This window comes from Hyperolius riggenbachi, chromosome 9 (genome assembly GCF_040937935.1).
Source record: "Hyperolius riggenbachi isolate aHypRig1 chromosome 9, aHypRig1.pri, whole genome shotgun sequence".
In the NCBI taxonomy this organism is placed as follows: domain Eukaryota; kingdom Metazoa; phylum Chordata; class Amphibia; order Anura; family Hyperoliidae; genus Hyperolius; species Hyperolius riggenbachi.
In genome coordinates, this window is record NC_090654.1 from 8520977 (window position 1) to 8544368 (window position 23392).

At 42.7% G+C, this 23392-nt stretch overlaps 1 protein-coding gene across 1 annotated transcript in view; it reads left to right on the forward strand.

The window, feature by feature from the left end:
* Positions 1–23392, forward strand: part of LOC137532382 (inter-alpha-trypsin inhibitor heavy chain H3-like) — a 120474-nt gene that overhangs the window by 45399 nt on the left and 51683 nt on the right. The window contains exons 11-16 of the mRNA XM_068252815.1: positions 1203–1371; positions 3464–3589; positions 5015–5196; positions 6450–6635; positions 11065–11204; positions 14205–14365. Of these exons, the coding sequence (XP_068108916.1) occupies positions 1203–1371; positions 3464–3589; positions 5015–5196; positions 6450–6635; positions 11065–11204; positions 14205–14365 (964 nt within the window). The remainder of the gene's footprint in view (positions 1–1202; positions 1372–3463; positions 3590–5014; positions 5197–6449; positions 6636–11064; positions 11205–14204; positions 14366–23392) is intronic.

Below are 23392 nucleotides of genomic sequence, written 5' to 3' on the forward strand. Positions count from 1 at the left end.
CCCACTATCTTTGTACCCCATATACTACACCATACCATCATTTTTTTTGGTCCAACAGTCTTGGAGGGATCTATCCAATGGGGGTTAGTGTCAGACCAATAGCGGTGGTTTTGTTTGTTAACGTCACCACTCACATAAGAGTTTGCCTTATCACTGAACAAAATCGTCTGCGTAAACTGAGGGTCCTGTTCCAATTTTTGTTTTGCCCATTCTGCAAATTCAGTGCGCCGATCTGGGTCATCCTCGTTGAGATGCTGTAGTAGCTGGAGTTTGTAAGGGTACCATTTGTGAGTAGCTAATACCCGCCAAAGGGATGTTCGACTAATGCCACTCTCCAGTGACATGCGGCGAGTGCTACGCTGTGGGCTCTTGCTGAATGAAGCTAGGACAGCCACTGATGTTTCTTCATTAGTGACAGATTTCATGCGTCCACATTTTGACAAATCCAACACTGAACCAGTTTCATGAAACTTAGCAAGCAGTTTGCTAACTGTAGCATGGGAGATGGGTGGTCTCATAGGGTGTCTTGCATTGAAATCTGCTGCAATGACCCGGTTACTGCGTTCACCAGACATCAACACAATTTCTATCCGCTCCTCACGTGCTAACCTCGGCGCCATGTCAATGGCTGTAAATGGAGAAACTTGTAAATAACTCATGAAAGAATACAGTTACATTAAAACCAAGCACATTATTGTTTTGCTTGTGAAATTCCCAATAAGTTTGATGTGTCACATGACCCTCTTCAAAATGGTCGCCATGGTCACCACCCATCTTGAAATGTTTTCTTCCTCACATATTCTAATGTGCCACAAACAAGTTAATATCACCATTCCCATTTTATTAAGTTGTATCCATATAAATGGCCCACCCTGTGTTTGTTTTTTTATTCAGGACTGTGTCTGACAAACAAAATCGTAAAGTTTAGGTACTCTGCTTACTAAGCCATCAGAGTGTATATACAGTATAGGACTGTAGGGGGAGCCTGGGGTATAAACACACATGACGATGAAGAGGCTTGTACAAGTTGTGAATAGGAAGCCAAGGACGGACATGCTGAATTCTGGGAAATATCCCTTGCATAGGCAGGATGGTTGGAGAGACTGGAGACAAAAGTCTGTTAGATGGAATTTTTAGAACACTCCATGAGACTCAAGTTTTGCTTAAAAAATTAACTTATTTTTTTTTATGTCCACACTTAGACAAGGGAAGCCTTACTCAAGATTCTGGAGGACACCGCGGAGCACGATCACTTCAATTTTGTACTATTTGACCATGAAATCAGTGTATGGAAAGACCATATAGTGAAAGCAACTCCGGAAAACCTACAGGAAGCCAAAGACTTTGTTAGAAACATTCGAGATTCTGGTGGTAAGTAAATATAGAAATTTAAACAATATTTCAAACAACAAAACTGCCCACAGACATGGAAGATAGTAGATCTGCCCATATTGGTTCAGATTCAGAATGGGTGGTAATCGCTTTTCTGTAGGAGCCTCTTGGAAACCAGTGGATGAGGTCAGTAGTAAGGGCGCTGATTGAACAGGATAGGAAATCTTGTCCCATTGCCACTGTCTACACTTGATGAGCTATCGGTACTGGTGTCTTCAGTGTTTTGGCTCTTGGTACTCACAGACAAGACCAATTTGATTCTTGTACAATGAGACCTGCGGAGAGGAGGCCAAGTACATAAAAAAAACTGAAGAGGCAAGCAAGGTGAGTATGTATCCGGATCCATCCAGGAATAAAGGGACTGTGACCCTGTTCCCACTCAAGTGTTTGTTCCAATATCCACTCACATACAAGGAAGGCTTAATCTAGCTCCCGCTCAGGTATTACGGAAGTATGAAACCCCCCTCCCCCCCAAATTAGTCTGATATAAGGAGAGTGTCACACCATGCCTTGTTCTCTGTCACACCACTCACAGCTTGCACATAGATTTTCCAGCATCTGGGATTACAATCTATATACTAGTCACAAGTCCTGCCCAACCTACATCTCTGACCTGGTCAGCAGATATACACCTGGCCGCCCACTTCGCTCCTCCAACAACCTCCTCCTAACCACCCCACGCATCTCGCACTCCCATGCCAGACTGCAGGACTTCACTAGAGCTGCCCCCATCCTGTGGAACTCTCTCCCACTGCCCATTAGGCTCGCTCCCACCTTCAACACCTTCAAAAAAGCACTCAAAACTTACTTCTTCAAGGAGGCCTACATCAACTCAACACTGCCCTAATCCTTTCTGCCAATAACTTCTTGTTGCACCCCTCCTTTTGTGTCACCAGCCCCTCCCTCTAGATTGTAAGCCTTTGGCAGGGCCCTCTCCCCTTGTGTATCATACATGACTGTGTGCACTTCACCCAGAATAATGGAACTTGTATTTTTACCACTACCACTCCAGTTTATGATCTGGCATTGTATTACTATCTGCATTGTGGTGTGTATCTTATTGCTATTACCTGCACTGTTGTATCTATTGCCTATTTCCTGTATTGTGCTGTCACCCCTGTTATCATTGTCTGTAATCTTATGTATTGTACAGCGCTGCGTAATATGTTGGCGCTATATAAATCTAATAAATCTAATAATAATAATAGCCAAATACCTGTCAACATTTTGAGATAAGAAGGAGGGACATTTAAGCCACACCCCTGCCACACCCCTTGTCATGCCCCTGACACACCCCAATTCACGCATACCATCAAGATTTTATAAGAAAAATATGTTGTTTTATGATTCAGACCACACTGGCCCTTTCGATCCTGGTTCATTATGCTTCATAATAACACCTGGAAATAAGAAATATATCAATTTAAAGGATGGGTATAAAGTTTAGAGTCAATTTAACACATTTTTCAGTAGAAAAATATATTCCAGATTCGAATGCTCCTCCCTACTTGTGATCTCATAAATTGGTCCATCATGATGTGAGAAACATAAACCATCAGGCTTAGTGTGGTTTGCCTTCTTAATACAGAAGGTATTTGCAATATTTCAGATTTAAGTGTGTAACTGTGGTTACCCACAATGCACCACTGCTGAATATGCAAATTATCTCTTTATGCCCCTGAAGCCAGGCTTACATCCAGTGTATAGCACGCCTATTGCTTTACATTTTTCAGAGCCACATCAACCCAACATGCAGACAGCCTGTTTTGGATTATTGATCCTCCTCAGTGCATGGCAGGGATTGATATGGCTCTATGGGATAGGGGCTTGGACCAGTACTACAGAATACCCAAGCAGCTTGGAGTGTATGTAGAAATTTATAGGGGGATAAAAGAGACCGAAAAGGCCTCCTACTTAAAAGCAATGCTCAGTGTGATTTGCCTTGTTAAAATAGAAGGTATTTGTGATAATCAGATTTAAGTGTATAACTATGGTTTCCCACAATGCACCACTGCTATACAGTAAGTCTGTCTGTTCACTCTTGCTCACTAACGGAAATATTTTTTTGTAGCTACAAATATTAACGATGCCGTCATGAAAGCCGTGGAAATGATGAACAGAGCGCGAGAGCTAAAACAGCTTCCCGAGAGAAGCGTCTCCTTAATTATCCTGCTGACTGATGGCGAAGCCAACACTGGTAAGTGAATGGATGAAGTTCCTTATAACCAGTCCTCAGCAGCCACCGGCAATGGTCATGAGATATTAATAAATGTGGCTTGCATGCAAATGTAATACATATTGCATGCAGCCTGAATTTCTAAGCTGTTACTATATTTTTTGGACCATAAGATGCTCCAGACCATAAAAAGCACATTGGCTTAGAGCATAGTTCCCCAACCCTGTCCTCGAGTCCCTCCAACAGCACATGTTTTGTGGAAATCCACACAGGTAGTTAATCAGCTCTGCTGCAACACTAATTACCCCACCTGTGAATGTTTTTGGTTTCCTGGATGGTGTAATGGTTAAGGGCTCTGCCTCTGACACAGGCGACCAGGGTTCGAACCTCGGCTCTGCCTGGTCAGTAAGCCAGCACCTATTCAGTAGGAGACCTTTGGCAAGTCTCCCTAACACTGCTACTGCCTATAGAGCGCGCCCTAGTGGCTGCTGCTCTGGCGCTTTGAGTCCGCCCGGAGAAAAGCGCGATATAAATGTTATTTGTCTTGTCTTTCCTGCAAAATATGTACTGTTGGTTGGCCTAGAGGACAGGGTTGGGGAACTCTGGTTTAGAGGATAAAAACTGAGGTAAAAAAAACCAAACCTCGTGTGTCCATGGTCAGGGGCATCTTGTGGATCTTCTCCCCTCAACCCTTCCAATTATTATTTTCCACTTGTACCTCTTGTGTTCTTCTCTGTACCTCCTGTGTCCTCCCCCCCCACCTTGTGACCTCCTGTGTCTCCTCTGTCCCTGTTACTTTCTCTGTCCCCCCCATGTCTCCTTTCTCCAGTGTCCTCCTTTGTCCCATCTGTCCCCCCTGTGGCCTCCTTTGCCCCCAGCCTGGGTTGCTTTTGTTCCCCTGAGCAGCCTTTAATGGGCTTCATTCACTAAAGCGGGCTAAGTGTTAGCAGGCCAGTGAAAAGCCTCTTAGCACATGTAAAGTGCCTAAGCACGCGCTAATATGCGTTCAAAATAGCTTGATAAGCGTACTTTGCACGTGGACGATGCAACGTTTCGCAATCACCAAATAGCACGCGATCAGTAACAGCTTTGCCCGTGCAAACTACTTAGCACCCTAGTTTGCACGGGCAAAGCTTTTAGGCGTGCTAACTGTGTTAGCATGCTTTAGTGAATGAAGCCGATTATGGGTAACTCGTGATTAATGTTTCAGAGCCAGTATGATTTTGATGGTACCCGGGGCTGCTTCCATTCATGAAAAATCAGATTTCTAGAGTACATCTCTTATTTAATTCCGCTTCAGATATGCTTTAATGCTTCTTGTTACATCAGTTTCACATGCAGTATGTAGATCTCTCAAACAATGTTCTTTTTACTGTTCTTCATATGTAGTTGTGCCTTGTTGTATAGCAGTAGAAATCACTGATACGCCGGTTCTTCTCCCGGTAGGTGAATCGCGGCCGGATAAAATCCAGGAAAATGTAAAGAACGCCATTGGTGGTAAATACACTTTGTATTGTCTCGGCTTTGGCTCTGGAGTCGATTATGGATTCCTGGAAAAAATGGCGCTGGAGAACTCGGGTGTTGCCCGGCGGATTTACGAGGATTCAGACGCCGCACTACAGCTGCAGGTTCAGAATCACTTTATTAGAATCAGAATCACTTTATTTGCCAAGTGCGCCATGTGGCATACTCGGAATTGGCTGTGGTGCACATGGCAATGGCAGTACAATACAAAGAAACCAGACGTGGCATTGTCAGTATGTGAAAATGTCCTTCATATTTCATGCATATATGGTTTAGGTTATAATATTGTAACACACCACGCAGTTTATGAATTTGTGAAATTATATTTGCTTTCTATGATATACACACAAGGAGTAAAGATATAAATGGGAACAGATGCCCCAGATAACAGGTACCATCTACAGTCCAGGACAGGGCTGGGCAAACTTTGTGCGGACCAGGCCGCATTCTGCGGACCATGTGCGGCATTCATAACAGTGTTCCACTCCTCTCTCCTTCCACCCTCCCTCTCTCGAGTCACGAGTGAGCGGTAATGGGGGAACTTAAAACTCACCTGATCGCTGATTCCCGTGTCATGTCTCCTTGGCAACAGAGCGTCGGGACATGTATCACGCTGTCTTGTCCTGACGTTGTGTCATGCTACGTCCTGTTGCCATGGATATCCGATGTGGGAATCGGCAGTCAGGTGTGTTTCAAGTTTCCTCATTACCACCCGCTCGCGACTCTCCTGGAGGGAGGAAGGAGAGGAATCTTGAAAATAAACTCTGTGCTTTTTCAGATAACCTTTTTGTCTTAAGATAGGTCAAGGTACAACACGTGTAAGAACAACAAACTTTTATAAAGTAGAAAATATTTTAGAAAGAAAAGAAAGAAACAAAAAAAAGAGAGGAAAGGGGGCGGGTCAATTGCCAGCACCACGCCCAGCACATTATTTCAATAGTGGGAGGTCCAGGCTCAGGTTCTTAGCTTACACTGGGCCTGATGCAGTTACAAGCGGTAACATTGCCGTGCAGAGACAGCACACAGCAATATTACGGTCAGTTACCGCAGTGTACCCCGAGTAAATCTATTACCGCGACCCACGATACTTGAGCAACACACGTATTTGTTACCATATTGCGCATTACTAATCTGCATTACCGTAGCAACACTCGCAGCACTCGAGTACCGCAGATCGGACTTCTAGTGTAACTCACAGTACACTGCGGTAGTAGTACCGGTAATATTGCTGTGCAGCGTCTCTGCATGGCAATGATACTGCTTGTTAGTGCATAAGGCCCATTATGTTGTCCAGATAGCAAATACAATCTATAATACATCTCTGTATCCCAATTATTGAACATTTTTTCTGTCATAGGGATTTTATACTGAAGTTGCCAACCCAACACTGGTGAATGTGGAAATGCAGTATCCCGAGAACGCCATTGCCGACCTCACCCAGAACAGCTTCAAGCAATACTTTGACGGCAGTGAAATTGTGGTTGCCGGACGAATAATCGATAACGACCTCGACTTCTTTACCGTGGATGTAAAAGCAGATGGGGTAGGTATAGAGACTGTCCTGTTCAATGCGGTAGGCAAGATTTTGCTTGGTACAACCTTGCCCAAACCTTGCAATGCCCAAAATGTTTACACAGTATGCGATCTTTCCTCTATCAGATGGGGAGTTGACATAATCAACAAGAATACTGCGAACAGGTTCTTAAAGTTCTATAAGATGTCACGGGCACACCACTCCCACCTAAATGTATTAAATCTTATCCCCTTGGTAAAGAAAAGATTAAACGGTTTGATTTTTGTTAGAGAAACTGCTTATGGCCAGAAAGGTCTTAGCCAGACATTGGATCAAAGGCACTGTACCGACTATCGGTGAGTGGATTGCTGCCATCAATACTGTATTTAGCTTCCAGAAGCTTATCCATACCCATGGGCACAGGAGCGTAACTAGAGGGGATGTTAAGAGGGGGTAGGAGCCGCCCAAGGTATAGTTATTCAAGTGGACTAATAAATACAGTGGTGTGAAAAACTATTTGCCCCCTTCCTGATTTCCTATTCTTTTGCATGTTTGTCACACTTAACTGTTTCAGCTCATCAAAAACCGTTAACTATTAGTCAAATATAACATAATTGAACACAAAATGCAGTTTTAAATTATGGTTTTTATTATTTAGTGAGAAAAAAAACTCCAAATCTACATGGCCCTGTGTGAAAAAGAAATTGCCCCCCTTGTTAAAAAATAACTTAACTGTGGTTTATTACACCTGAGTTCAAATTCTGTAGTCACCCCCAGGCCTGATTACTGCCACACCTGTTTCAATCAAGAAATCACTTAAATAGGAGCTATCTGACACAGAGAAGTAGACCAAAAGCACCTCAAAAGCTAGACATCATGCCAAGATCCAAAGAAATTCAGGAACAAATGAGAACAAAAGTACTGTAATTGAGATCTATCAGTCTGGTAAAGGTTATAAAGCCATTTCTAAAGCTTTGGGACTCCAGCGAACCACAGTGAGAGCCATTATCCACAAATGGCAAAAACATGGACCAGTGATGAACCTTCCCAGGAGTGGCCGGCCGACCAAAATTACCCCAAGAGCACAGAGAAAACTCATCCGAGAGGCCACAAAAGACCCCAGGACAACCTCTAAAGAACTGCAGGCCTCACTTGCCGCAATTAAGGTCAGTGTTCACGACTCCACCATAAGAAAGAGACTGGGCAAAAATGGCCTGCATGGCAGATATCCAAGGCGCAAACCACTTTTAAGCAAAAAGAACATTAAGGCTCGTCTCAATTTTGCTAAAAAACATCTCAATGATTGCCAAGACTTTTGGGAAAATACCTTATGGACCGCCGAGACATAAGTTGAACTTTTTGGAAGGTACGTGTCCCGTTACATCTGGCGTAGAAGTAACACAGCATTTCAGCAAAAGAACATCATACCAACAGTAAAATATGGTGGTGGTAGTGTGATGGTCTGGGGTTGTTTTGCTGCTTCAGGACCTGGAAGGCTTGCTGTGATAGATGGAACCATGAATTCTACTGTCTACCAAAAAATCCTGAAGGAGAATGTCCGGCCATCTGTTCGTCAACTCAAGCTGAAGCGATCTTGGGTGCTGCAGCAGGACAATGACCCAAAACACACCAGCAAATCCACCTCTGAATGGCTGAAGAAAAACAAAATGAAGACTTTGGAGTGGCCTAGTCAAAGTCCTGACCTGAATCCTATTGAGATGTTGTGGCATGACCTTAAAAAGGCGGTTCATGCTAAAAAACCCCTTAAATAAAGCTGAATTACAACAATTCTGCAAAGATGAGTGGGCCAGAATTCCTCCAGAGCGCTGTAAAAGACTCGTTGCAAGTTATCGCAAACGCTTGATTGCAGTTTTTGCTGCTAAGGGTGGCCCAACCAGTTATTAGGTTCAGGGGGCAATTTATTTTTCACACAGCTCCATGTAGGTTTTGAGTTTTTTTTCTCACTAAATAATAAAAACCATCATTTAAAACTGCATTTTGTGTTCAATTATGTTATCTTTGACTAATAGTTAACTGTTTTTGATGAGCAGAAACATTTAAGTGTGACAAACATGCAAAAGAATAAGAAATCAGGAAGGGGGCAAATAGTTTTTCACACCACTGTAGGTAAGAAGGTCTTACCTTAGTGTTGCCAATTTCGAGAAAGCAAGATTTTCATTAGAAATATACTTTTTATTGTGCACATCAGACAACGCATTTCGCGGCTACAACCGCTTGATCAGGTCAGGTTCAAGTGCCCTTAAGGTACTGTAGTGGTTATCAGCCTTGAGCGCCTGTGTCATATTCTAGCTGTGATCCGTTCAGCTCCAGCATGAGAACATTTCATTTGAGTGCACCGTCCTGAGACAAGGAACATTGCCAGGAACTGTAACATCACTACTAACCAAAGACTTTTCTGTGCAAAACCCTCGTATCCTATTCACAGCACGTGTCATTCCTCTACTTGTGAGCGGAGGAAGCACCCCAAAAATGGTGTTTAGGATTTTTCAAAATCGTTCAAAGGTAGGAAGGGTGACTCCTCTATATTCACCCAAAAATATTTTTGAAGTATTAACTAGTTCTTTTCTTGAACACTTTAAAAAGAGAATAAAAGACAACGCATTTCGCTGGTACTTGCCCCCTTCTTCAGGTCAAATAGTCAGTGTCTGTAACTAAGAGCACCTGTATTTCTGGACGGGCCTTCAGACCTCTCCAGTCATCCTCCCAGTATTCCTCTTCTTAATATCTTTATGGTTGTATGCAATGATTTAACTGATGATTGATGATTATACTCTGATTATTATTATTGATTTATATAGCGCCAGCATCTTACCTGGCGCTGCCAACATAATACAAGGTATAACAATACAAAATAAACAATACAACAGTTAACAATACAAGACAATGTTAAAATACAGCTAATTGTAACGATAAGTGTCAGCAAGTAACAGAGTTCTGATTATTAGGTGATCTGCAGTATCACCTATAATGCAGATATATACCTGATTATATGATGATCTGCAGAATCACCAATAATACAAGTATACCAGCAGCTAATGTGATAGCAAGGATAGTGCTTGGTGCAACAGTAATACTGATAGGTTTAGCTATACCTCACCAGAGGAGCTGGAGGGCACTAACAGTACGGAGCCCCTCACCAGAGACAAGGGCCCTCTGGTGAGAGTAGAGTGGTCAGACTAAACGAGTTGGCAACAGACTGGCAGATACGGTACAAAGTCAGAAGGCAAAGGCAAGAAGGTTTAAACAGGCAGAGTCAGCAACAAGAGCAGATGGGCCGAAGTACAGAATCACTGAGAGTAAGAATAGTCAGAACGAGCAAGAGTCATACACAGATAATAATACAGTTTTCAATGAATTATAATTATGGCTATCAAAGGTCTGAGCGCTAACACGAAGTATTCGCAACAGCAGACAAGTTGCGAGTGATCCAGCAAGGCTTAAGAAGCAGAGGAGACCCCTCCGGCAGGGTCAGCTGACGCGCCTCCTCCCCGCATAAAGGTCCTGTCTGTGCACGCGCGCACGCGACAATGCAACCCTATGTGCTGCTGACAAACCCGTCCTCGGCGTGCTAGACGCCTGAGGTCCGGATAGATCGCTAGGCAGGGAGACGGAGGCAGCTGCGGTGGTATCGCTGTTCACCGCAGCTGTCTCTTCCGTGTTTGCAATGAATACAGTAAATCAATTACAGATTTTTACCCAGGGGTGGAAGATAAGAGCGCATAATACACGGCATTGAGAGACAAAAGGGGAACGAGAGCCTAGTCAGTTCAAGTGGGATGAAACTCCATATTAACTGAAAAAGTTAGAATAAATCCAATAATAAATTATTTATTGCGCTTACCTATCCTGTTTCTTTAAATGTTCACTGAGAGAAATGTGATATGAATTCTCTGTGATTCAAAAAGTGACATCACTTCTGCCCTTTTTACCCAGCTCAGAGTTAATTTACTGCTTATTTTACAGATTACTTTCCCTCCCACAGCAGCAGGCAGCAGGCTTACATCACTGGGTAAACTCTGCAAAAGGAGGGGGGATTCGATTATCTTCTGGACATAGTGTCCATATCTTATCTGAATTGGGAAGTTTTTGTTAATTGCATTTTGAGTTAAGCTTGTTACTGTACCTAAAAAATGACATCCCACAATCCCGTTGGCACTGCACAGTTTGGTTGAGCCCAACAAAGGTATACAGACCAGGTAAAAAAAATAGGGGACATGTACAGTCCTATTTTTTTTTCACATACTGTATATATTTGGGGCACTAACTATTTTTGGCAATGTTTTATTTTTGGATCTTAAAACCCCATTTAAGCTTTTTACAGTAATGTTGCGCTAACTGTACTGATACCATCTTTATTTAATCTATAAGCTTTTAAGCCATGTTTTTATTCTCAAGTAGCCTCATTGTATATGTTGATGTGTGTGTAATATGTGAACAGGCAGAAGAGTCTCTGAATTACACAGAAAATGTTCAGATCCAAGACAAGGACGAGGTGAAGGAGCAGCAAGAATACATATTTGGTGATTTTACGGAGAGGCTCTGGGCTTATCTCACCATACAGCAGCTGCTGGAGAAGAGGTACGCTGCCATGGAACAGCTGGCAAGAAGCTGCATTGAAGGATTTGCTTTAATTTTGCTAGTTTAATAATTACTCCATCTCTCGATCTTTGAGTTAATCTGTATGGAAGAGTTAGAGGCTTTATATTTGGAGAGTACAGGAAGGTCATTCAGGACTTGGTGGGGTTATCTGTGTTGTTGGTCAGATATTGTCACGTACCTGGATAGCTGGAGACCCACGTGCTGATGTGCTGAGGGCAGCAACTCTTGTGGCTTGTAGAGTAAGGTCATGCAGGACTTGGTGGGGTCATCTGTGTTGCTGCTCAGATATTGTCACATAGCTGGATAGCTGGAGACCCTTGTGCTGAGGGAGGGAACTCTTGTGGCTTGTAGAGTAAGGTCATGCAGGACTTGGTGGGGTTATCTGTGTTGCTGCTCAGATATTGTCACATAGATGGATAGCTGGAGACCCACGTGCTGAGGGAGGGAACTCTTGTGGCTTGTAGAACAAGGTCATGCAGGACTTGGTGGGGTTATCTGTGTTGTTGGTCAGATATTGTCACGTACCTGGATAGCTGGAGACCCTGGTGCTGATGTGCTGAGGGCAGCAACTCTTGTGGCTTACCAAGTGGGAGCCTGGAGAAGGTACAGGGGCCACCAGTTAATACGGGGCAGGAGTGCTTGCAGAACCAGTAGTGTGACGCATTGGCATGTGATCAGGAAAGAACCGTAGCGCTACCACAGGCTGAGTTTGGGACTGCAATGACTCCAGGTAAGTTCCAAGGCAGGTGACAGTTCGGGAACAGAGCAGGTGCCCTCAGACAGTGCAGGATTCAGCAGCAGATTCTTGGAAATGCTTCCTCACATCCTTCTGTCTCTGTTCATGTAATCCCAGACACACTCGATGATATTGAGATCAGGGCTCTGTGGGGTCAATACCATCCCTTCCAGGACTTCTTCTTTAACCACTTAATCACAACTGGACGTTTATAAACATCTAGTGTATTTGTGGTGAGTGCACCACCAGTTTGTTACTAAATGAGGCACATATGGTATCATTTTTAACCATGACGAGTTGTACAATACATTTTAGTGTGTCTTAAAGCTTGGACTCATGTCACATAGAAAATAGGTAGGGACAAACTCAATCCAACATAAAAAAGTAATTTTCTAAATTATGATCAAATTTGGGAAAGTTTTAGCAAAACCACAAGAGATGTATATGGTTACATTTTAACCGTGGTAAGTAGTAGAATAGAGTTGAGAAAGTTTTAGGGTTGAGGCCCATGTCTTGTGTATTCTTTTAGTCGCAAACTGAATCAACATTTTTGCATATTCTGTACCAAAATAAAAGACTTGTAAAATGATAACAAAGTTACAGAATATAAAAGAAAAAAAATATTGTTACCTTGGATACGTGGCTGTTTAAATATGTATGCCATGAGGGTATATTACTATTATTTTTGCAAATAAGGTCTTATAATCATCAATACTGGTGTACAATGAGAAAACAAAAACGAAAACCAGAAAAAATACACCTTTATTTTCAAATACAATATTGTCATCCTACATTGTGCTAGGAACATAATCTAAGTGTTGTTATAAGCAGGATGAATAAGCAAATAAAATGAGTGGGTTTAACTTATAGTTAGCACTGTTAATTGTAAAGCTGTAATAGATGTAAATGGAGAAATTGTGTGTTTTTCAGTTTCTTTTTCTCTAATTTTCCCTTTAAAATGCATTGAAAATAAGGTAATTACTAAACAAAATGATCACACACTAAAAGCCTAATTTGTCTTGAAAAAAAAAAACCAATATATAGATCATTTAGGTGTGATTAGTAGTAATTAAGTTATTGGCGAATGAATGGGAGCAATGCTGATATGTGAAAATTAATTTAGTCCTGAAGTGGTTAAACTTACACCCATACACTCAGCCGATTTTCTGGCCGACCGATCAATCCCGATCGATCGATCGATCGATCGATCGCAAATCGGTTGGCCAATCGATCGATCGATGGCCGATTTCGATCGATTTCGATGGATTTCCATCGAACTGGCAGGATGGAAAATTTAGGTCGATCTGATGAGATTGCTTATCAGTTTGCATTGGCCTTAATGGAAATCTGATGGCAAAAAAATGTCATCAGATCGAATTTCAATAGATTTCAAACTGAAATCTATTGGAATTCTATCCTGGCAAAAAATGTACTAAAAACGCATCAGATAGATCATCAGATGCATTTCTTATCTATCTGCTGCCAATCTGACGAGTGTATGGGCACCTTTAAGGTAGCCATACACTGGTCGATTTGCCATTAGATCGACCAACCGACAGATCCCTATCTGATCGAATCTGATCAGAGAGGGATCGTATGGCTGCCTTTACTGCAAACAGATTGTGAATCGATTTCAGCCTGAAACCGATCACAATCTGTTGAGCTGCTCCTGCCGCGTGTCCCCCCCCCCCCCCTCCCCCCCCCCCCGTATACATTACCTGAAGCTGGCTCCAGGTCCTCTTCTCCGCGCTGCACCCCGCACCGCATCCCAGCGACAGCGTACACTGTGTCACTCCGTGACCAGGTAGTTCAAATAGAGCGCCCTCTATTTGAACTTCCTGGTCACTGGAGTGACACAGGAAGTTAATGTACGCTGGGACAAAGCAGGAACAGAGCGGTGCAGCGCGGAGAAGATGTCCGGGAGCCAGCGTCAGGTAATGTATACCTGTATCAGATCGGCCACCGTTAGCGACGCGCTCCCTACCCGCGGGCGATCGACGGTAATTTCCCGCACGGCGCGATCGACGTACCGATCCGATTTCGAGAGGAAATCGGATCGGCGGGTGCGCTTAGCGCGAACGGTTGGCAGCAGATTCGATCCCAGTGATCGAATCTGCTGTCGAAACGGCGGCAAATCGGGCCAGTGTATGGCCAGCTTTACAGTGTGCGTCAAGTCAGCTCCCTGCACCTTTTCTATACGGTGTTATAAAAATATTGTCCTTTTGTCTACTTTATTTACTCAGGGTTTCTGCTGACACCTCAGAAAAAGATTCTCTGAAGCAAAAGGCTCTGGACCTCGCTCTGAAGTTCAAGTTTGTGACGCCTCTAACATCGATGGTGGTCACCAAACCAGAGGACAAGGAGAAAGAGAATGAGACAATGATTGCTGATAAATTTGTAGAAGGTAGGAGAAGCATGAGGGATTGTATTGGGTTTATGATGGTGGTCACACGTGCTGCGATCTAAAGCCCCCTCTACACCATGCAATAGCAGCCTTCGATTCTAAATGCAATCGATAAATCTGATCTAATCGGATAGAATCGAATGTGCAAAAAGAGAGGAATCGAATGTTTCCAGTCGATTTTTCACTCGCATGAGATCAGATTCTCGAATGCAATCAGATCGGACAGGTTGGATTTTATCTCGTAGATCTCGAATGCAACAGCTGCAATTGAACCGTTTGTTGCTGGTTCTTATTTGCGATCGATCAATCGAACGCAATTGCTGGCGGGCTGCCCATAGCCCTGGACAGCACTGTGTGATTGGAAACGATCGAAAGAGAAATCACATACGTTGGGATGCTTTTTTATGCCGCGGCCAATCAGATCTACGATTCTACTGTCGAACCCGACGATCGAACGCAAGTAAGGTCGAACATGAAAACTCATAGTGTAGAGGGGGCTTAAGAGAACCATCCATACGCAACAGATAAACTTAACATCAGCAACAAAGAGGCTGAATAGTACCAGTCCAATCTATCGCTCAGCACAGATTCAGTCTGATCCATGGTTGATCCATCAAAAAGATACAACAAATTGGACATTTTAGGTGGAAAGATGTGGTGCTTCATTGGCTTTGTGCAGATTCAATCAATTTCGGTGACAGACGCGTTCTGTTGTTATAAGCGGGATTGGAGAGGCGATGGAGTGATGCGTGAGAAGCATCACAGAGTGGGATAATTCCATTGGCCAGCGCTCGGCTGAGCCGATCCGCCAGGCAGATCGCTTGCTGATGCTGTATACGAGCTGGATTCTCTGCAGAGATTGTCATTATTGGCTGCCTTGGCCAAGTTTAATCTAATGTGTGCAGAAAGCTTTAGGCTTTTATTATTTACTTTATGTTTTGAATAGTGTGAGGAAGGCCTGGAACTTTGTTCTTGTTTTCTTAGCACTGAACACCCGCTGTCCATAAGCCAAACGTTAGGAGTGGAACTTTTATGAACTAATGATGCAGATATGTTAATGATTATGTTTCTTCATAACGTTTATATTTAGCTTCTTATTTGCATGGAACTCTAACTTGCATTTTGGGATGGAACGACGCAGAGGTGTAGCTATGTGTGCGTAAGGGGGGACACATGTCCCCGGGCGCAGCACTGTGAGGGGGCTCAGCGCGGTCATTGCACCCCCACGTGCATGAGAGGCGGCTCGCTGGCTGCCCAAAGTGCCCCTGCTTCTCTCCCTTCTGTAAGAATCTATACGTTGGTTGCTATTGGCAACAACACTACACCTTCGTTCGGCACCATATCACAGGAAATGTGATAACTTGACTCTCATCACAGCAAGCAGCATAGGAGATAGAACTTCTTAGACGTCGTCAAAGTTTCAGAAGTTTATTCAGTAAACAGATATACAGATGCTTAGATCTACATGTTGTTACACCTCAGCGAAGCAATTGGTCTGTAGTAAGTCCTCTTTGCGTTACCGGCTCGTGGTCCATTCCTTTTGAATGGCACCAGGCTTTCTCTTATGTTACCTCTATACTACGTTGCACTTAGGCCTATATACAGCATACAGTTAGATAAGATGACAATACATTACAAAAAGAGTAGAGGGTGGAAGTCATCAGCCAGAAGTCAGTAGTCAGAAGTAGCCCCTGCCATCCTGTCTCCCTATTTTATATGAACCTCAAAGAGTTAAATGTAACATCATCTGAGCAGGGATGGATCAATAACTCATCGCTGCTATTGGCTGATAAGACCCCGTGATATCATGACAAGCGCAGTCTTTACTGCGCATGCCCTGGAAAATTCCATTTTCCAAGGAACTGTCATCTTGTTCTGAGGAGGCTATTTTTTAATGTTCTTGTGAGAATATTTTCATAACAATGGCTCATGTTTATGTTGTTCGTCGCCAGCTGGTCTGGCCTCTGCACTGGATATCTCTGATACAGCCTTGGGAGTTCCCGTACAATGTTCTACTGAAAATCAGAACTGTCTTTATTTATCTCTAAGAGAAATTCTCCTTAAAGAGACACTGAAGCGGAAAAAAAATGATGATATTATGATTTGTATGTGTAGTACAGCTAAGAAATAAAACATTAAGATCAGATACATCAGTCTAATTGTTTCAGTACAGTACAGGAAGAATTAAGAAACTCCAGTTGTTATCTCTATGCAAACAAGCCATTAATCTCTCCGACTAAGTTAGTGGTGGAGAGGGCTGTTATCTGACTTTTACTATCTCAACTGTAAGTGAATTGTTTACTTTTCCTCTGCTAGAGGAGAGGTCATTACTTCACAGACTGCTCTGAAAGACTCATTTTGAATGCTGAGTGTTGTGTAATCTGCACATATTATAGAATGATGCAATGTTAGAAAAAACACTATATACCTGAAAATAAAAATATGAGAATATTTTCTTTGCTGCTAATCTTCTCGTAATTATTCATAGTACACAACCAATTCATTATAGCATTTTTTTTTTTCCGCTTCAGTGTCTCTTTAAAGGGCGATTCTACACATCAAGTCTTTTAACTAACCTCAGAAGTGTTAACAGCAGTAGAATAAGGTTATCAAAAGGGGTCACATCTGGCTATCTAAACAGGGTGAAGGGGGGCACATCTGGCTAACTAAAGGGGCACACATTTGGCTATTTAAAGGGGGGTACATCTGGCTATCTGAACGGGGTAAAGGGGCACATATTGCTATCTAAATAACTTTTGACTTCACCCATGACCATGACTACATTCTGATGTGTGGCTATGCCAATTTTGTGCAGAGGGGGGCACAAAAACTGTCTTTGTCCCCGGGCGCTGAAAACCTTAGCTACACCTCAGGAACAACAAGTTATATTTTACAGACCATCGTTTTCAGGATGTGATTTCTTCTACAGAATCATTTCTGTCTTTAGCACGGGCTTACAACAGCCTGAAGATCACGACCATCCAGTACTTGCTTTTGGCCTTGTCCCTATCATACCGAGGTTTCTCCAGACTCGCTGAATTTTTTAATGCAATGATCTACTATTGATGAAGAAATCCACATATTCTTTGCTATTTTATATCTGAATAATTTTTGTACTGCCTGTGCAATATTTCTTCCCACCCTCCCTTTATTTCTGAGAAACGTATATTTTATGAGATTCTCTTATTACCCAGTCATGCTAATAACCTACTGACAGTTATTATAATTAGTGCTCAGGACATTACACAACTTTTTTAGTCTTTGGGTTTACCAACCCAGCTTTTTTGAAACACATTGCTGGAATCAAATTCAAAACAGTACTTCCACTACCCTGGGTCTTTGCCAAAAAGATCTACAGTGTATACAGGGGCGTAACAATAGACCCTGCAAGGGATGCCTCCGCAGGGGGGCCCAGAAGCCACAGGGGGCCCCGTGGGGGAAAAAGTTTAAGAGACTGACAGCTAAGGGCATGGAGGGAAAAAACATATTCTGCTCTCACAGCATTGTTATATTGACTGCATGTGTCCACCACACAGATAAGGAATCACACACACTTTGGAATTTTTACACTGTCCCTGCTCCCTAGGGTTCGTAAAAAAACATCTGTCTCACACTGCTGCAAAGTTCTAAAGACTTGACAAAGACTTTACAACTTTTTTTCAAAATGTGACTCCTTTGTTTGTAGACTTTCCCTTTTTTAGCAAAAGGATTCCTAGATTCTTATCACAGGGGCTAATGACTTTATGGCCTCTGAATACTTTTACAACTCAATGGAGTTGAGATTGATGTCTTATGCTGGGCATACACGGCTCGATGCCCCCTTATCTGTCGAGCCGCTGATGGCTCGATTGATAATATCCGACGTGTCCGATCGCCACGGGGATCGATTCCGCGCTCGATCCCCGCAGGCGGACAATAGCGGCGAATCGAGCGGGAGATAAGAAGCACCGGAGGGGACAAGCGGGAATCGATTCGCGTGGACGAGCGGGGACGCGGCTGGAGGCGATCCGGCGGCTAATTGGCCGCCAGATCGACCCGTGTATAACTGTTACTGCTTCATTGAAAGCTTGTGACATTCTGAATGTTTTGCCAAAGTTACATTGATACTATATCTTATGTTCAGCATGTCATTGCTGTTCCTCCATATAGCATGTGCTCTCATGTAGTAAAATAATACGGCTGTGTGTGTATGTATGTACTGGGAGCAGGGAGGGACTTGTCGACTGCAAGGGGCTGGAGGAAGCCCCAGGTAAGTAGATCTAGGGGTAGCATAGATTGCCTGACGTTTCCTTTAAGTCTAAGTGTTTTTATCTGCATGGGGAAAACACATTGGTCCGACTCCTCAGTTTTCCTGTGCAGAAAGCGAGGGGGGTGGCCCCATCCAAAGTTTCGCAGGGGGGCCCAGAGATGTCTAGTTACGCCCCTGCCTGTGTATACTATATCATATTTAAATATTAATAAAACACTTATAGTAAGAGGATTTGAGCTCCTTCCATTAGACATGTTTGGCATACAGATAGGCAGCATTAGAATATTTCTGGCATTGCCTGTCTCTACAGTATAATTACTTATTACTATTATTTACTAGTTGTGTTATTATTATTATTTAGTATTTATATAGTGACTTAACTGTCCCTCAGAAGGGCTCACAATCTAGTCCCTACCATAGTCACATGTCTATGTCTGTATCGTGTAGCTTATGTATCGTAGTCTAGGGCTAATTTAGAGGGAAGCTAATTAATTTATCTGTATGTTTTTGGGATGTGGGAGGAAACCAGAGTGCCCGGAGGATACCCACGCAGACACGGGGGAAACATACAAACTCCATGCAGATAGTGCCCTGGCTGGGATTCAAACCAGGGACCCAGTGCTGCAAGGAGAGAGTATTAACCACTACACCACCGTGTCGCCCCGTGTGTTAACGCCATTTAAAGTACCCCTAAATTGGAACAAAAAAAGGCTTACATTTACTGACCTTGGGTTTCTTCCAGCTCCCCCATAGTCTTTGAGTCCCCTCTGTTGTGCCCATCCCCCTAAGAAGAATCTTTAACCCACCTTGGTCGCAGGTTACTGTGCATGCACTGTCCTGTCCTAGTGTCTCCATCAATCACACTCCTATGACCAGGAGCATCCTGTGCATGGGCGGTACAATTCTTTTCTAACCGTGCCTGCGCAGAATCCCAGCGAAAATAGTGCAATTGATGTTAATGCGCAAATGTAACCACGTATGCATAGAAGCCCGAGACCAAGAAGGGTCGGATATTCTCCTGAGGGGGACAGCGGCGCAATGGAGGGAATCCTAAGGCTGGCTTCACACTGCAAACTGGCGGTAGCGATGCGGTGCGTCGCACCGCCATAAACAGGCCTTCAGGGAATACTGTGCTATTGTGCGGTGTTCCCTGTGTGACCATCAGCCAAGCAGGAAGTGACACGCACTTGCCGTCACTTCCTGCTTCAGGTATGCGGAAGTGTATTGTCATAATACGCTTCCGTGCATGTGTGCCATGACGTCGCAACACCAACGTGTTTAAAGAAACACGCGTCTCCATAGACTAACATGACTTCCAGGATGACGCAGATCACCGCAGGTTGATGCAGCCCCACAGCGGTAACATAGTTTTGGCCCTGTGTCTGGGATGCAGCAAAAATGTCCCTACCGTAAGGCCGTAACGTTGTACTATGAAAGTCTCCATAGACTTTCATTGCTTGCCGGCGCTGTAAAAATACCACACGCCCCAGTGTGAAAGGGCCCTAAAGACACTGAGGACCCTCAAAGACATCGGGAAGTTGGAAGAAGCCCCAGGTAAGTAAAAGTCATCTCTTTTTGTCTCAGTTCAGATGTGCTTTAAAGGACACCCGAGGTGACATGTGACAGGATGAGATAGACATGTGTATGTACAGTGCCCGGCGCACAAATAACTATGCTGTGTTCCTTTATTTCTTTCTCTGCCTGAAAGAGTTAAATATCAGGTATGTAAGTGGCTGACTCAGTCCTGACTCAGACAGAAAGTGACCACAGTGTGACCCTCACTGATAAGAAATTCTAACTATAAAACACTTTCCTAGCAGAAAATGGCTTCTGAGTGCAAGAAAGAGATAAAAAGGGGAGTTTCTTATCAGTGAGGGTCACACGGTACTCACTTCCTGTCTGAGTCAGGACTGAGTCGGCCACTTACATACCTGATATTTAACTTTTTCAGACAGAGAAAGAAAAAAAGGAACACAGCCTAGTTATTTGTGTGCTAGGCACTGTACATACACATGTCTATCTCATCACGTCACATGTCACTTCGGGTGTCCTTTAAGAAATCATGATATTAATTTTAATGAATCCCATTGGCCTGGTAGTATTACATATTAGAAAATGAGCTTATTTGCAAAATATTATTTTAAATAATTTGCTTTGTTTCCATTTTCTCCCGCATGCTCTGAATTTCTCTGACCAATCACTCGCTAGGAGCCGGTAAGTACTTCATACTCTCCTCAGCTCTGATCTCTGTGCATTGTAATGTCTATTGTTACTCCAGCACCTCGCTCTGCAGTATAAATCCCGTATTATCTTATATCCAGCAATGCCACGGAACTCTCATATCTGCATATCAGTGTCAGGCGTGGTTCGGAGACCTCCCATAATTCATGCAGGCTAACAGCACATGCCAAACTACCTAGTAGGATTGCATTTCTATATGAATCAAGAACTAAAAAAAAATGTCATTTTCAAAATTATGCTTAAATCTGGGAAAATTTCAGCCAAACCGCTCTAGTCTGTATATTACCAATTACCCATGATTGAATAGCCCTACATGTCTGCTTTAACCACTTCCCTACTACAGGTTTTTTCCCCTTCAAGACCAGAGCAATTTTCACATCACGCTCCTCCCATTCATTAGCCAATAACTTTAATGCTACTTATCACACTAAAACCATCCATATATTATTTTTTGCGGGACAAGCTAGGGTTTTTTGGGCAGTACTTTTTGCTAAGAATTGTTTTATTTTTTTATGCATTTTACAGGGAAGAAGAAAACAAAATAGCAAAAAATCATAATTTCTCAGATTTCAGCCATTGTAGTTTTAAAAATAAAATGTGCTATTGTAGATAAAACAGACATATTTTATTTGCCCATTTGTCCCAGTTATTACAACGTTTAAATTGCGTCCCTAGTACAATGTATGGCGATAATATTTTATTTGGAAATAAAGGTGTATTTTTTCAGTTTAGTGTTTTTTTTATGCTATGCAAATAATTACAACCTTTATTTACAAAAGCAACCATAATATACCCTCATGGCATACATATTTAAAAAGTCACTAAGGTAACTATTTATGTCGGGTTTTTTTATAAATGTTGTAGTTTTTTTATACATGTTTTATATTGGTAACCATGGTGTAGAGGTGGAAGGGGTTAAAAAATAAAAAAATATTTATACCATTTTTGAAAGTAAGTGTCCTAAGGTGTATTTGGGTGTATTTTACTTTTTGGCCTCAAGATGGCAATACACTTAATTCAACGTCTGCTGTTAACAGTAGATAGGAACTAATGTGTGTGTAACAGTTTCCTTTCGGTTATGAATGAGAGCTGCGTCTCACTGCCGCAAGCTTCCATTCATCGGGGTTGATCGGGGTTGAGAACAGCTGTTTCTCATACCGCGGTCACAGAAGGATGGGGATGCGGCGATTGCGAACAAAAATGGTGCGGTGATCGGGAACGGCAGCGGTAAGTAAACATTGTGTATATATACGCCCCTGATCTGAAAGTGAAATACACAGGGGCGTATATAGTATATATGTACCAAGGCTCTGGTACTGGTTAAAAATTGTGACAGTTGTGGCATTTTTCCTGATGGTTAGACAATTATGAACTGCTCATTATTAATACAGTACAAGCCAAAGAGAAAGAAGTACACACATTAAAGAAAAAAATACCTTTATCTCAAAATAAAATATCTTTATTCTACAGTGGTGTGAAAAACTATTTGCCCCCTTCCTGATTTCTTATTATTTTGCAGGTTTGTCACACTTAAATGTTTCTGCTCATCAAAAACCGTTAACTATTAGTCAGAGATAACATAATTGAACACAAAATGCAGTTTTAAATGATGGTTTTTATTATTTAGTGAGAAAAAAAACTCAAAATCTACATGGCCCTGTGTGAAAAAGTGATTGCCCCCCTTGTTAAAAAATAACTTAACTGTGGTTTATCACACCTGAGTTCAATTTCTGTAGTTACCCCCAGGCCTGATTACTGCCACACCTATTTCAATCAAGACATCACTTAAATAGGAGCTATCTGACACAGAGAAGTAGACCAAAAGCACCTCAAAAGCTAGACATCATGCCAAGATCCAAAGAAATTCAGGAACAAGATCCAAAGAAATTCAGGAACAAATGAGAACAAAAGTACTGTAATTGAGATCTATCAGTCTGGTAAAAGTTATAAAGCCATTTCTAAAGCTTTGGGACTCCAGCGAACCACAGTGAGAGCCATTATCCACAAATGGCAAAAACATGGAATAGTGATGAACCTTCCCAGGAGTGGCCGGCAGACTAAAATTACCCCAAGAGCGCAGAGAAAACTCATCCGAGAGGCCACAAAAGACCCCAGGACAACATCTAAAGAACTGCAGGCCTCACTTGCCTCAATATTCAGTAAGGAGTTCATTGGGCAAGACTCCCTAACTGCTACTGCCTACTGAGTGCGCTCTAGTGGCTGCCTCGCAAGCGCTTTGAGTCCGACAGGAGAAAGGCGCTATACAAATACTGCCATTATTAATTAAGGTCAGTGTCCACGACTCCACCATAAGAAAGAGACTGGGCAAAAACGGCCTGCATGGCAGATATTCAAGGCGCAAACCACTTTTAAGCAAAAAGAACATTAAGGCTCATCTCAATTTTGCTAAAAAAACATCTCAATGATTGCCAAGACTTTGGGGAAAATACCTTGTGGACCGACGAGACAAAAGTTGAACTTTTTGGAAGGTACATGTCCCGTTACATCTGGCATAGAAGTAACACAGCATTTCAGCA